The sequence below is a fragment of the Schistocerca serialis genome, chromosome 3, assembly GCF_023864345.2.
Source record: "Schistocerca serialis cubense isolate TAMUIC-IGC-003099 chromosome 3, iqSchSeri2.2, whole genome shotgun sequence".
NCBI classification, from domain to species: domain Eukaryota; kingdom Metazoa; phylum Arthropoda; class Insecta; order Orthoptera; family Acrididae; genus Schistocerca; species Schistocerca serialis.
The window spans coordinates 46,912,684-46,926,403 of NC_064640.1; the positions used below are offsets into that span (position 1 = coordinate 46,912,684).

A 13,720-nucleotide genomic window follows, 5' to 3' on the forward strand; every position below is an offset into this window, starting at 1 on the left:
CTCTCTATCTACATTATTCTGTGGTTTATTAAGTTTTCAAATTTATACTGACTTTTTGATCACCCAGTACATAAACACACTCAGTTGTGTTCATTTCTGAAACTCACATGGCTATGATAATTCATTCTCTTCATTTCCGTTCTTTTACAAGAGTAAAAGATAGTTGCACAGTTGATAGTTGCACAATTACATTGATCAATGTTGTATTTTGTCACAGGTGAACCATACGCTGAATCATTTAAACGCAAGAAATTTTTTAGACCCGGCAGGTGGCCCATGGATCACGATGAATCTGGTATATGTTCAATACATCTGTTCTGTAGTCTTGGTAGCAATTAGTTTTCCTTCTATAAATATTGACATGGTAGTGCTTGAACTTTACTTCATATAATCATATAACCACCAGTTATCAGTTTTCTCAAATTCAGTCAAATGTTATTTATACTTCTTCGTGGGATCATTTGATTTCTTTTTGTAATAAATGTGAAGTTTGGTCACCAGCATTAATTCATTCTATAAATACAAATCATATGTTTGAAAGCCCCTTTTTCTTTAGTTGATTTTATTTCAAATTGTCAGTTGTCTGTGAGACTTATTCACTTTCCGAGGCAGATCTATGATAACTAAGAGTCCAGATTTGCATGCAAATGCATGTTGCATGTGTGGCAATTTGAGCAGTAAATGCCTATTTTGAAGAGTGCTTGAATTGAAACATTTGTAATGCATATTATATCACTTTAATTACCTCTGTGTTTATTTTCCAGTAACATGCATGATAGCATCTTTTATTGATTCACTCATATGAACTAAGCCAAAAGTGCAGAACATGAGTAATTGTGCAAATTTGTTACAGTATCTGTGAACTTCATAGTAAGTGCCCTACTTCAGCTCAGTAGATGTTTGTAGAAGTCAGTATTCTTTGTGCCAATAAATTCAAACTGAAAAAGGACCATATTATTGTTATACAGTATTTGTGCATATGTGATATATGGTGTAAAATCAATTAAAATACCAGGTGGCTATAATTAAACTTTCCCCACTGAACACATAACAAGGATACTAATTAGCATATGAGTACCGAACTTGGTAGCATTAATGTCAAGGACATGCGGAAGAGAAATAATGCAGAATCAGTTCAGTTGAAACACTTTTGATGTGCTGCTATGGTACATCATACCATTACATTCCAGTACCATTACTGCTACAAAAGGGGCTCTATATGGCATCCATTAGTGTCCAGAAGAGTCTGAAAGCACAGGATTGCATTATGCACAGCAGAACGAAACATGTCTGTAGGTATGCTCGCTACCTCTCCTGATATCCTACGCTTCAGATTAGCATATGTGTGAATGTTCCTGTGGTAAACTCTGTCCTTCAGGTAGCCCCACAACCAGAAATCACAGACTGAGAGATCGAGTGATTGTGACAGCTGAGCATTTGGAAACATTCGGTCGATAATTCGATCATTTCCAGATGTGTTTCAGAGAAGCAGGTGAACAACATGAGTGATGTGTGATGGGGCCCCATCTTGCATGAAAAGTGTTGAGTTCAATGCATCTCTCTCCTGTAGGGCAGGTGTGACATGCTGGCAAAGCATATCACAGTAACACTGACCTGTCACACTGCTCGTCTTTGGTCCTTGAGTGCCAACCTGTTCAAAAAAGAATGGGCCAATTATGAACGTAGCAATGAAGCCACACCATACGGTGACATATTCGCCATACAGAAGAACTTCATGCACAGTGACTGGAGGTGAAGATCCTTACACTCGGCAATTCTATGTGTTCACCTCACCTGTTAGATAAAAATGAGCTTCGTCTGTCCATAGGACGGTCCAGGGCAAGCCCTCGTTAACGACAAGAAAGTGGAGAGCAAAGTCAACACATTGTTCTGCTCCTGTGATGCAAGCTGCTGCATGATATGGATCTTGTACGGATACCATTTGAGAATGGTTCGAAGCACCTTCCATATAGTGGACCACAGGATGTTCAACATTCGAGACACAGCACACACACTGCCTGCCAATTGGGAATTGCACACAGTGTTGTCTGCCATAGGAACAGGATTTCATCAACCACATATAGTCCTCCCAGGGGTTTCACCACTCTTCGGCAGGTTCGTGCTTGGCTACCACAGGGCCACAGCCTTTGCAGCATCTTTTCCCTTCCATGCTGCATGTCTATCCTCTTGCTAATCTTTTTCCCCTCCTTTGGGGAACACATCTGGGGTGTTACTGGGAATGTTCCGCATTCCCTGAGATAAGAACAGTCTCACCACTGTTTTTCATTCCCTTTTCATTTCTTTGTTTCCCTTCTCCTCTCGTTCCTCCAGTTTTGCACTTGAGCTTCCTCTTTTTCTTCTTCTTCTTCTTCTTCTTCTTCTTCTTCTTCTTCCCTGTGCACTCCTAATGGCTGGCCCATGCATTGTGACATGTAACAGATGACTTGGTAATGCGCAATTCCCAGCTCCGGGTCGACAGGTAGGGTTTGCACATACGCCCTATTACAGGCCAGGCCCAGGGAGGAGTGATTGCCTTAGCTGCTACATTCCCAAATTGCTGATTGGTCCCTCAGTCAGGTGTTTAGGAGGTGTGACCTGACCTGAGATGTGAACAATCACCTAAGGCAGGTGCACCTTCTTGTGAAGGGTCCCCCAAATGGAAGGAGCACACTATCGTAGATGCTGGCAATCGTGGGGGATTTTCTCACAGTGAGCCGATCATCTTCACAGTCGGTGTCTATGAAACGTAAACAGAATAAGGCTGATGATTCAAAGACCCTTCCAGTTGCACCACGGTTCTTTGTGGTTTCATGTACTGAAGATGGTCACTCATTCCGTTTTTTGTTAAGAAAGGTGTTGATGCCATTGCCAGCCCTGTGAAATCCTGCTCTCGTTTATCGAATGGCACTTTGCTTTTGGAGACTGCTTCTAATTCTCAAGCACAACAACTGCTTGCCACCTCGCTTCTCCGCGACTATCCTGTTCATGCCAAGGCCCGTAGAACTCTGAATTCTTGCCATGGTGTTATGTGCACTAGGCTGCTCGATGGTCTGACCGAGGTTGAAATCCAATCTTACCTCTCTCACCAGGGTGTCGCTGTGTCCATTGGGTGATGGAAAAAGGTAGATTCCTCCTTAGTGCCCACATGCAATCTTCTTCTCATCTTTGATAGAGTCGTGCTTCCATCCCCAGACCAAAGCAGGCTATGAAATTATCACAGTCCGACCGTACATTGCGAACCCGATGCACTGCTACCAGTGTCATCATTTCAACCACACTAGAACATCATGTCGACACCCAGCCAAATGTGTAACCTGTGGAAGGCCTGCCTCCTTCTCCCCATTGTATCAACTGCACTGGCGACCATGCCACCTCCTCTTGTGATTGTCCTGTGTATCTTAATGAGCAGGCTGTCAAGGAGATCCAGGTAAAGGAAAAAGTGCCTTACCAGTCACTCATAAATTATTGGCTAGTCGCAAACCCTGCATCTCCCCATCTGGCACTTACGGTTCTGTTCTTGTTACCTCTCACTCCATCAAGGACATGGCCACACAGATATGTGACCTCAAATTCAGCTCTGAGGTTGTGAAGTTGCCCAGTGTCGAGGTAGCATCACCATCCCCCCATTCAGCTGTGCAACAAGCCATCAAACTCTTCCCTCTAGGGGTGAAGCCACCAGCTACACAACCAGTAGGCTGGAATGGACAGTAGGGGTACTCCCATGAAGACTTCCTACGTCTATCGAGCCAAACAACACCTGAGTCAGCGTCTGCTAACTGGAAAGGCTCGAAGAAGTTGAACAAAGGCAAACGGTCTTCTCCTTCGCCGACTTGGAGATCCTTTTTGACAGTGTTGCCACATGATATTTTAGCCCGGCTGGCCTCCGTGCTGCCGGTGCACACCACCAGCCATTTTTCAGTGTTGGACTCCACAGACCGACAGCATAAGCTGAGCAAGCCCATGCTTCTGTGGACTTCATGGAGCAGGAGCCTCCTGCTTCTGTGCCCTGTAGCAGTGAGCCTTTGCAGGCTGTCACTCAGCAGTCACCAAGGTGACACCTGTTCATTTCTTCCTCATCGTGACTCTTCTCTAATGGAATGTTCATGGGCTTCAGTCCCACAGAGAGGATTTATGGCTGCTTTTAGCCTTGCAGCATCTCCTTGTACTCTGCCTTCAGGAAACCAAATTGCATCCTCATGACCACTTTGAGCTTTCATGTTTCTTCCCAATTCATTTTGACCTTCTCCCTGAGGTTGGAATTCCATCTCTGGGGGTGTCATTCTGCTCATATGGACTTATGTTTGTAGTTAACCTACCTCCCTGACTACCCATCTTCAAGCTGTTGCAGTTTGCCTTTTCCTTCCTCACCTGACTTTCTCCCTCTGTACCATTTATGTCCCTTTGTCATTCAGTGTCACCAGGGCAGACTTCCTTCAGCTTATTGGGCAGCTACCTCTCCCATTTCTGCTACTCAGTAACTTTAATGCGCATCATCCCCTTTGGGGTTCTCCTAGAACCTGTCAGAGTGGTGCCCTCTTGACTGAGTTTCTTAATCAACTCAACCTCTTCTGCTTTAACACTGGAGCACCCACATTCCTTTCCGACTCCTCGCATACCTATTTCCATTTGAACCTATCCATCTGCACTGCCCAGCTTGCCCATTGTCTTGAATGGTCCGTTCTTTCTGACACCTATTCGAGCGACCATGGAGCTACTGGAGCACTCACATTTCTTTCTGACTCTTAGCACACCTATTTCCATTTGTACCTATCCTTCTGCACTGCCCACGTTGCCCATTGTCTTGAGTGGTCTGTTCTTTCTGACACCTACTTGAGCAACCATTTCCCATGTGTTATCCATTTGCTGACTCCTACTCCACCTGTGTACACACCAAAATGGCAGCTTACTAAGGCTGCCTAGTGGCTTTACTCCTTCCTGACGACCTTCAAAGAACAAGAGTTCCCCAGTTGTGATGACCACGTAGAATATCTGACAAACATTATCCTTACTGCTGCAGAATGTTCCATTCCTTGTGCTTCCTCTTTACCATGCTGTGTCCCAGTCCCTTGGTGGACTGAGGCATGCCACGATGCAATCTGCATACGGAGACATGCTCTCTGCATTTTTAACCATCGTCCTATGATGGCACACTGCATTCATTATAAAAAGATGTGTGCACAGTGTCATCATGTTCTTCAGGATAGCAAAAAAGCTGGCTGGATTTCATTCGCTAGTTCTTTTAACAGTTCCAGCCCTTCCTCTGTTGTGTGGGTCAACCTCCGGTGGCTCTTTAGTATCAAGATCCATTTGCCAATTTCCAGCCTGACAGTAGCAGAAGATGTCATTGTGGACCATATTGCTATCTCCAACACTGTGGGCTGCCATTTTGCAGAAATTTTGAGCTCTTCCCACTATCACCCTGCCTTCCTCCATCGGAAATGAGTGGAGGCGGCTCGGGCGACACCCTTCTTTTCTCAGAATCATGAGTGCTACAGTGCCGCCTTTACTACGAGGGAGCTAGACCTTGCTTTCAGTTCATCCTGATCCTCCGCCCCAGGGTCAGATGCTGCACACATTCAGATGTTGCAGTACTTTTCTCTTGCGGGCATGCAGTTTCTGCTTAATACGTACAACTGCATCTGTCAGAGGGCACATTTCCCTGGACGTTGATATGAAGCCACAGTCATACCCATACCTAAGCCTGGTAAGGACAAAAACCTTCCTTATTGCTACCACCCCATCTCTCCCACCAGCTGTTGTTGCAATGTGGAGGAACATATGATTCATGCCCGGCTCGTATGATGGCTCAAGTCTCACAATTTACTAACGACTGCACAGTGTGGATTTTGAGTGTGTCATTCTGCAGTTAACCCTCTTGTTACTTTGCCCACCCATGTCATGAGTGGTTTTCTGCAGAAATCTCAGACTGTGGCCATGTTTTTCGATTTGCAGTAAGCCTATGACACCTGCTGGAGAACTGGTATCCTCTGTACTCTTTACACATGAGGCTTCTGTGGCTGCCTGCTCTGTTTCCTTCAGGAATATTTTTTTCAAGGTGCATGTGTGTTCCCCTTTCTCAGACATCTCTACCCAGGAAACCTGTGTGCCCAAGGGTTCTGTCCTGAGCATTGTCGTCTTTGCTATCGCCATTAACCCTATCATGGCCTGTCTCCCGCCGGGCATCTGCGGCTCCCTTTTTGTTGATGATTTTGCCATCTATTGCTGTTCTGTATGAATTTCTGGTGGTGCAATTGTTTTATCCCACCATCTTTACATCTTGGACCTGTTGCTCTTCCGTTCATTGAAACTACAAAATTCCTGGGGCTCATGCTCGATAGGAAATACTCTAGGTCCTCTTGTGTGTCTTACTTGGCAGCCTGCTGTACATCGTACCTCAGTGTCCTACATGCCCTCAATGGTACTTCCTGGAGTGCAGATTGAACCACCCTCCTCCGTTTGCACTGGTCCCTTGTCCGTTTGAAACTAGACTATGGGTGCTTTGTTTATGCATCTGCACGTCCGTCCCTCTTACGCATCTGAACACCATCCACCATCATGGCATTCATTTGGCCACCGCCACCTTTTACACCAGCCCAATTGAGATTCTGTATGCTGAAGCCGTTGAACTACCACTGCCGTACCACTGTGAATTTCTCCTCAGCAGGTATGCATGCCATTTGTATGCCATGTGTGGCCACCCATCCTGTGCCGCCTCCTTCAATGATTCCTTCGATCCCCAGTTTGGGGTGCATCCTTTTCTGTCATCTCCTGGCTGCACGGAGTGGCTGAGCAGTTTGAGGCGCCATGTCATGGATTGCACGGCCCCTCCCACCGGATGTTTGAGTCCTCCCTCAGGCATGGGTGTGTGTGTTGTTCTTAGCAAGAGTTAGTTTAAGTAGTGTGTAAGACTAGGGACCGATGACCTTAGCAGTTTGGTCCCTTAGGAATTCACACACATTTGAACTTTTTGTTTCCTCCTGGAGTCTGCTTTTGGCACTTGCTTCAACAGCTTAACTTCACACTACCTGCAACTTTCCCAGTAGCTGTGAACCCTTCGCCACCTAGGATTTATGCAGTGTCCCATGTTCACCTAGGCCTTCATTTGCTTCCTGAGGACACTATTCCAGCCTCGCTCTATTGTCTTCAGTTTCATGACCTTCGCATGGAACTTCGCGATAGTACCTTTTTTGTACACTGATGGCTCTCACACTGACCTTGGTGTCAGGTGTGCCTTCGTCATTGGTGCCCACATCTTTTGATAATGACTCCTGACACACTACTCAGTATTTACAGCCGAGCTCTTTGCCCTCTATCAGGCCACGTAGTACATCCTCTGCTCAGAAACTCTCAGCACCCTTCAAAGTCTGTGTGTGCTGTACATCACCCATCCCTTAGTGCAACAGGTCCAGGAAAACTGTCACTTGCTCACTCCTGATGGAGCCACTGTGATGTTTATGTGGGTTCCTGGTCACATCAGTCTGCCAGGAAATGAGGCTGCTGATGCTGCTGCCAAACCTGCGATCCTCGTACGTCAGCCCACTGGTTCTTATATTCCCTCTGATAATACCTCAGTTGCCACCTGTCAGGAGGTGGTGTCCCTTTGGCATTGCCAATGGTTCTCCCTTCATTGGAATAAGCTCCTGATAATTAACCTCCTCCCAGTGGCTTGGACGACTTTCTCTCGGCCCTCAGGAGGAGGTCATTTTAAACTAGGTTGCATATTGGGCACTGCCTTTTTAGCCATCATCATTTGATAAGTGGCGCTCCACCACCACTTTGTACACATTGCACCCAACTTTTAACTGTCTGCCACTTCCTGATGGAATGCCCATTTTTTAACTGTTTATGTTCCTACTTGGGTTTGCTGTCTGAATTATCAGCCGTTTTAGCAAATGACGTGCAGGCTGTCGACCTTGTCATACTTTTTATCCATCAAAGCAACATGATGAAGACCATTTAATTTTTAGGTTTGGGCCTCCATTTCTCTATGGTGTCTTTTGTAGCCCTTTTTCTTAGTCCCTCTTTTTAGCTGTCTTCTTGTATGTCAATTGGGATTGACATATAGTCGTTTTTTAACTCTTCTTTGTCTTCGTGTTCTAAAGTTGGGTGTGTATGACCCAATTTGTTTTTATGCCCTAAAACAAAACAAACAAACAAACAACTGTAGTGCAACCCATTGTGGGCCTCTACCCAGAGTAACACCCAGTTCTCCAGTTGATTCAAACTACATCATCATAGCAGGTAGAGAATGAGGACACTTCCATAATTCTTTCAGCAATATTCTCAAAGTACAGCTGTAGTATTACTGCTGTTTTGATAATAGGGCTTCACCAATAATTCCCTGCTCCATTTGTCAAAGCTTAAGTCAACAAGTGCACTGTGACTGGTCAGGTGTGTGAAACTATGAAACACGATTACTGATCACGGCACCAGTTGGCCATAGTTGGATCCGGATGGTGGCACTGTGACAAATGGAAATTATGCACCCCATATTCTGGACATTAACGCTACCAAGTTTGGTACTCGTATGGTAATTAGCTTCCATTCTATAACGTGTTAAACAGGGAAAATTTAATTATAACCTCCCGGTATTGCTGCCAGATTTTACTGTGATAATTTTGATTAAGCTTTCAGTAAGGGAGCATGAATTCGTACAGATAGTGTCGGAAGGTCCATGCGGCTTTTTGCGGATGATGCTGTGGTATACAGAGCAGTTAAACATTAGAAAATTGCAGCGAAATGGAGGGAGATCTGCAGCGGATAGGCACTTGGTGCAGGGAGTGGCAACTGACCCTTAACATAGACAAATGTAATATATTGCTAATACATAGAAAGAAGGATCCTTTATTGTATGATTGTATGATAGCAGAACAAACACTGGTAGCAGTTACTTCTGTAAAATATGTGGGAGTATGCATGCGGAACGATTTGAAGTGGAATAATCATATAAAATTAATTGTTGGTAAGGCGGGTGCCAGGTTGAGATTCATTGGGCGAGTCCTTAGAAAATGTGGTCCACCAACAAAGGAGGTGGCTTAGAAAACACTCATTCGACCTATACTTGAGTACTGCTCATCAGTGTGGCATCCGTACCAGGTCCAGTTGACAGAGGAGATAGAGAAGATCCAAACAAGAGCGGCATGTTTCATCACAGGGTTATTTGGTAAGCGTGATAGTGTTACAGAGATGTTTAGCAAACTCGAGTGGCAGACTCTGCAAGAGAGGCGTTCTGCATCACGGTGTAGCTTGCTCGCCAGGGTTCGAGAGGGTGCGTTTCTGGATGAGGTATTGAATATATTGCTTCCCCCTACTTATACCTCCCAAGGAGATCACGAATGTAAAATTAGAGAGATTCAAGCGCGCACGGAGGCTTTCAGACAGTCGTTCTTCCCGCGAACCATACGCGACTGGAACAGGAAAGGGAGGTAATGACAGTGGCACGTAAAGTGCCCTCCGCCACACACTGTTGGGTGGCTTGCGGAGTATAAATGTAGATTTAGATGTAGATGTAGATCTATCGAAGTTGGCATCTATCTGCCTCATTCTATTGAAAAGTCTTAAGTTACTGCATCCTAGGTTTTTTCCTTCTTTTTTGGACTGTAGACTTTTGAAGCCACTATTGCAGCTTGCATTAAAGATGTGGAAGGGGTATTCAGGAAAACAGATGTGAAGCAAGACAAGCTTTACATCAAATCAAATTATGTGCATTTCCCTTCAGCAGTAACAAAGTTCTTAGCCACAGGTGGAATCTGCCATTATCCTGTGAAGAAGTGGGTGTTGCAGCTTTTAAGGTGACAAAGATCAAATCCTGATTTTGAGCTTTGAAGATGACAAAAATAGTTTGTGGTAGAAATGCAAAAAAGCTCTCAACTTAATCATACTTCATTCATAATTTCTTCACTTAGGCATACACCTGTCACTTCTTGGAACACAGAAAGGTCATTTTATGGGTAACTAAATGTTCTGTTGGTAAAGGCTTGAGTGTAAGAGAAGAAAAGTGGGAGAAATTGGTGATTGTGTTCTGTTTCAGAAGAAAGAAGAAATAAATATAGAACTGATACTGCATACTTTTATTGTTTTACTGCATTATTATGCATGTTTAATGATATGATATTGTATGAATGCGTGCAAGTTTTATGATGTAATAGTGCATGAAAATCTGGGCTCTAGTAATAACATTTTCAATAAATTAATCACTAAAAGTATTAACTCACTAAATAGTTCAGGTGCTGAGTCATTGATAGATACATAAAGGAGGCAGGGAACCCTGCTAGCTTTCAGATGGAGTCTAACACACAGTTCAGTCTGCAAGGAAGCTTCAAAACTATGCACAATCACCTGCAGAGTGAAAAACAGATTCTGAAGGCAAAATTTAATAATGCTGTTGATTGATCTTAATTGTTACAGTTTTTACATATTTTTCTGAAGCCTAGCATAGTAGAATTTGCAAAAATGTAAGGAGGAAATGGACAAAATTTCTAAGTAACACATCATCTATAACTTCCCTGAATGGTGAACTACTTTATCTTCAGAAAAGCCACAATCAGTTTTAGCTACTTCGATGCATATTTGCAATTGTGATAATGCACTTGGTAATACTTAACTGAGTAGAACCATTATTGTTGTTGTTGTTGTTTTTTTATGATGATGATGGTGGTGTTGATGGTGGTAATTTTGAGTTTGGGTTCATAATCCTGATTTACATAAAAATCACCAGGTAGTGCTTATTTCTGTAACTCACATGGCTATGATATTTCATTCTCTTCATTTTCTTTGACTACAAAAGAAAAGAATGTGTTCATAGTTGTGAGTTACTCTGACCAATGTTCTGTTTTTTAGCAGCTGAGCCATATGCTGAATCATCTAGACAGAAGAAATTTTTTAAAGTTAGCAGATGGCCCAGATATCACAATGAATCAGGTATGTATTCACTACACCTATGCTTTAGTCATGGTTGCAATTAGTATTTCAGTAAGTGATTTCTGTAAATATTGACAGGGTATTGCTGTAAGCTTTGCTTTGTCTACAGTGTAGCTACAATTTTGTTAAAATGCAGCGAAATACAGTAAAACCCCGTATTAATGGATCTGCTTTTAAGGAAATCCCACTTTTAAGGAATACTTTTGTTGGTCCCAGCGATAACGCCATAAAAACAGTGTTCCTGAAATTCGGTTTTAATGAATTGCTCTTTCTTTTAAATCCCACTTTTAAGGAATAAGTGTGTTACAATTCTCAAATTAAAATATGGTCTGCAGCTGCACTTCTTATTTTCGGACATTAAATCGTCACTTTAGGCTTTGATCATATGTATTCTTAAAATCGATGTCTGTTTTAGCGTTCAGATATTGGTCTCGTATCGATAGTTGTGAAGTTATCGAGATTGGTGAATGTTAAACTGGTCATTTGAAAACACAATTCTTCCACACTACCGCACTCCAGCTGTCATGTCTGATGCTATAAAGTGACAACATTAAGTGTATACTGTAGTTGTGTAGTCTACTTACAATAGTGTTTTTGTATGTGGAATATGGCCAGCAAACGAAGAAAAGTTGGTGGTGACAGTGGTGGTGACGACGATGATGATGAAGATGATGTGGACTCACAAACAACAAGTTTTTCTGCAGCTGTAGAAGGACTTGAGACTGTTAGAAGGTATTTCTCATCCTTCGTTGTGGATGAGTGAGTTCTTAACAATATTAACCAGCTGGAACAACAACTTCTAGGAGTATGCTGTGCTGGAAGGAAGCAGCAGGCTACTCTTCTAGATTTTTTTCAGAAATAAAGACAGTATAGCAGTTTTATTCATTATTGTGAAATCTAGTTCATTGAGTGCCATTAGCTAAATAAAATTTTCTCCTTTTAAATCAAGATACTAGTTGATGACTTTTGATGTGCCTAACATCCAAAATATCTTGAAATTTTAAAAAAAGTATTATAAATATATCGAGTAGTTTTAAATTTGCCAAGAAACATTTTCATGTTCACTGTATTTTTGCATACAGCACAAGGTGAGTTTGTGATTATGGAGTATTTATATGGCCTAAATAGCCTAGGTTCCAATTTTGATTCTGGAACACTTATTTAGTGCATTTTGACCTAAACCCTCATTTAAGGAAAACTCTCTTTTAAGGAACAAATTTTTTGGTACCCTGATATTCGTTAAAAAGGGGTTTTACCGTATTATTTATACTTCTTACATGGGAACTTCATCAACTTGTCACTATTTTCTTGAGTAAAAGTGCGTGAGCTGGGTATCTGCCCTAGCAACTGATCTCATGCAAAACTTTGGCCCATTATGCAGATACTATGCAGCCATGGACATCTCAACATGCAGCTTTTAAACATTCGTGTGCATAGGTTGTTTGTCATGCACCCAGCTTCACTGTGGTCATGTAATGCCCTAACGTGAGATACTGTGCACCTAGTTTAGGAAGAGGTTTGTGTTCACCATCTTGGTGAACCTATGGGCTGTCTTGCAACCCTTCTGAGCAGTATGGAATGACAACTAAACTGCAATGATTAAATGTCAAGGAACTAGAACTCTTGAAAGTCGTGACCAGTAAGCATAGATATTTGTTGTTATTGGATGAAATGAGCACATGGTGGTTTCTTTATGCTTTTCCTTATATCTTGAAACGTTGTTTCAAATATCATAGATAGCTGCACGGATGAAGATGTGCTAGATATTCAAGAAAATATTGGATTGATGTACAGTGGATGCATACAAGAGGATCACGATGGTCATAATAAAGCTTCCATTTCACCACCGTCACATTTGTCGAACTTTTTCATTGCCTGAACAGGGCTGCAGCATGCCGTCAAGGACTTCAATGATGGTGGAGGCTGCTTTGGCAATGTAAAGTCATTGAATATCAGTTTCACCTTCTCCATAACAGAGGAATATATGCAACAGGCTGTTACTTTTTGGAAAGGTGGAAATAAGGGGAATCCATCTTCCTAGACCATCAAGAAGAGTTTTAAATTATTAAAACAGAAAAGGAATCTGTTTGGAATAAATACATTGAAAACCATGGTACTCATCACCAGAAGCTTGCAAAAGTAAATACAACATACAGCAGTAGGGTGTTCAAGACTCAGTGATGATTGGTGTAAGTGATTCCAAGGCATCTCCTGCATAGGTTTTCACCCTCAACAGAAATAGAATATTGTGTCATGAAAGGTAAACTATGTTACGATGACAAAAAGCTATGCAACGAAGCAGCCATAATAATTAGCTATGAAAAATGTGTCACTGACTCCAGATCTGTTGTGGAAGTGGTCAGTAAACAGAATGTTTACGATATGGATCAGAGTGTGTTTAATTTAGAAATGATGTCTGGTCAAACTCTTGCGAGAAAAGGAACAGAAGGTGTTGTCACAGTCGTGCAGTCCACCAGTAATACGACTCGTGGCTACACAATAATGCCAGCTCATAGCTACACAATAATGCCAACAATATCTGCTGATGGACCATTGCAGTCACCTCTGTTTATTGTTAAAAGAGCGGATTGAATCCTCTGTGCCACGTATCAAACAAAATTTGTTTTACATGGACTATTTTGTCACTATTGCCTCATCTTTTAGGAAAGTGGACAAGGAACACTTACAGAAGTGGCAAGAAGAGGTGTTTTGTAAAATCATCTGAGAGGATAATGGATCACTTTTAATAGTGGATTCATTTTCTAGTCACAAGTGTTGGTCAGTGCTTGGAGTAGAAGAT

At 42.5% G+C, this 13,720-nt stretch overlaps 1 protein-coding gene across 1 annotated transcript in view; it reads left to right on the plus strand.

Annotated features, from left to right (window-relative positions):
* The window catches only part of LOC126469698 (uncharacterized), an 894,140-nt gene that overhangs the window by 527,077 nt on the left and 353,343 nt on the right, over positions 1-13,720 (plus strand). Inside the window, exons 24-25 of the mRNA XM_050096872.1 lie at positions 218-295; positions 10,840-10,920. Coding sequence (XP_049952829.1) covers positions 218-295; positions 10,840-10,920 — 159 coding nt within the window. The remainder of the gene's footprint in view (positions 1-217; positions 296-10,839; positions 10,921-13,720) is intronic.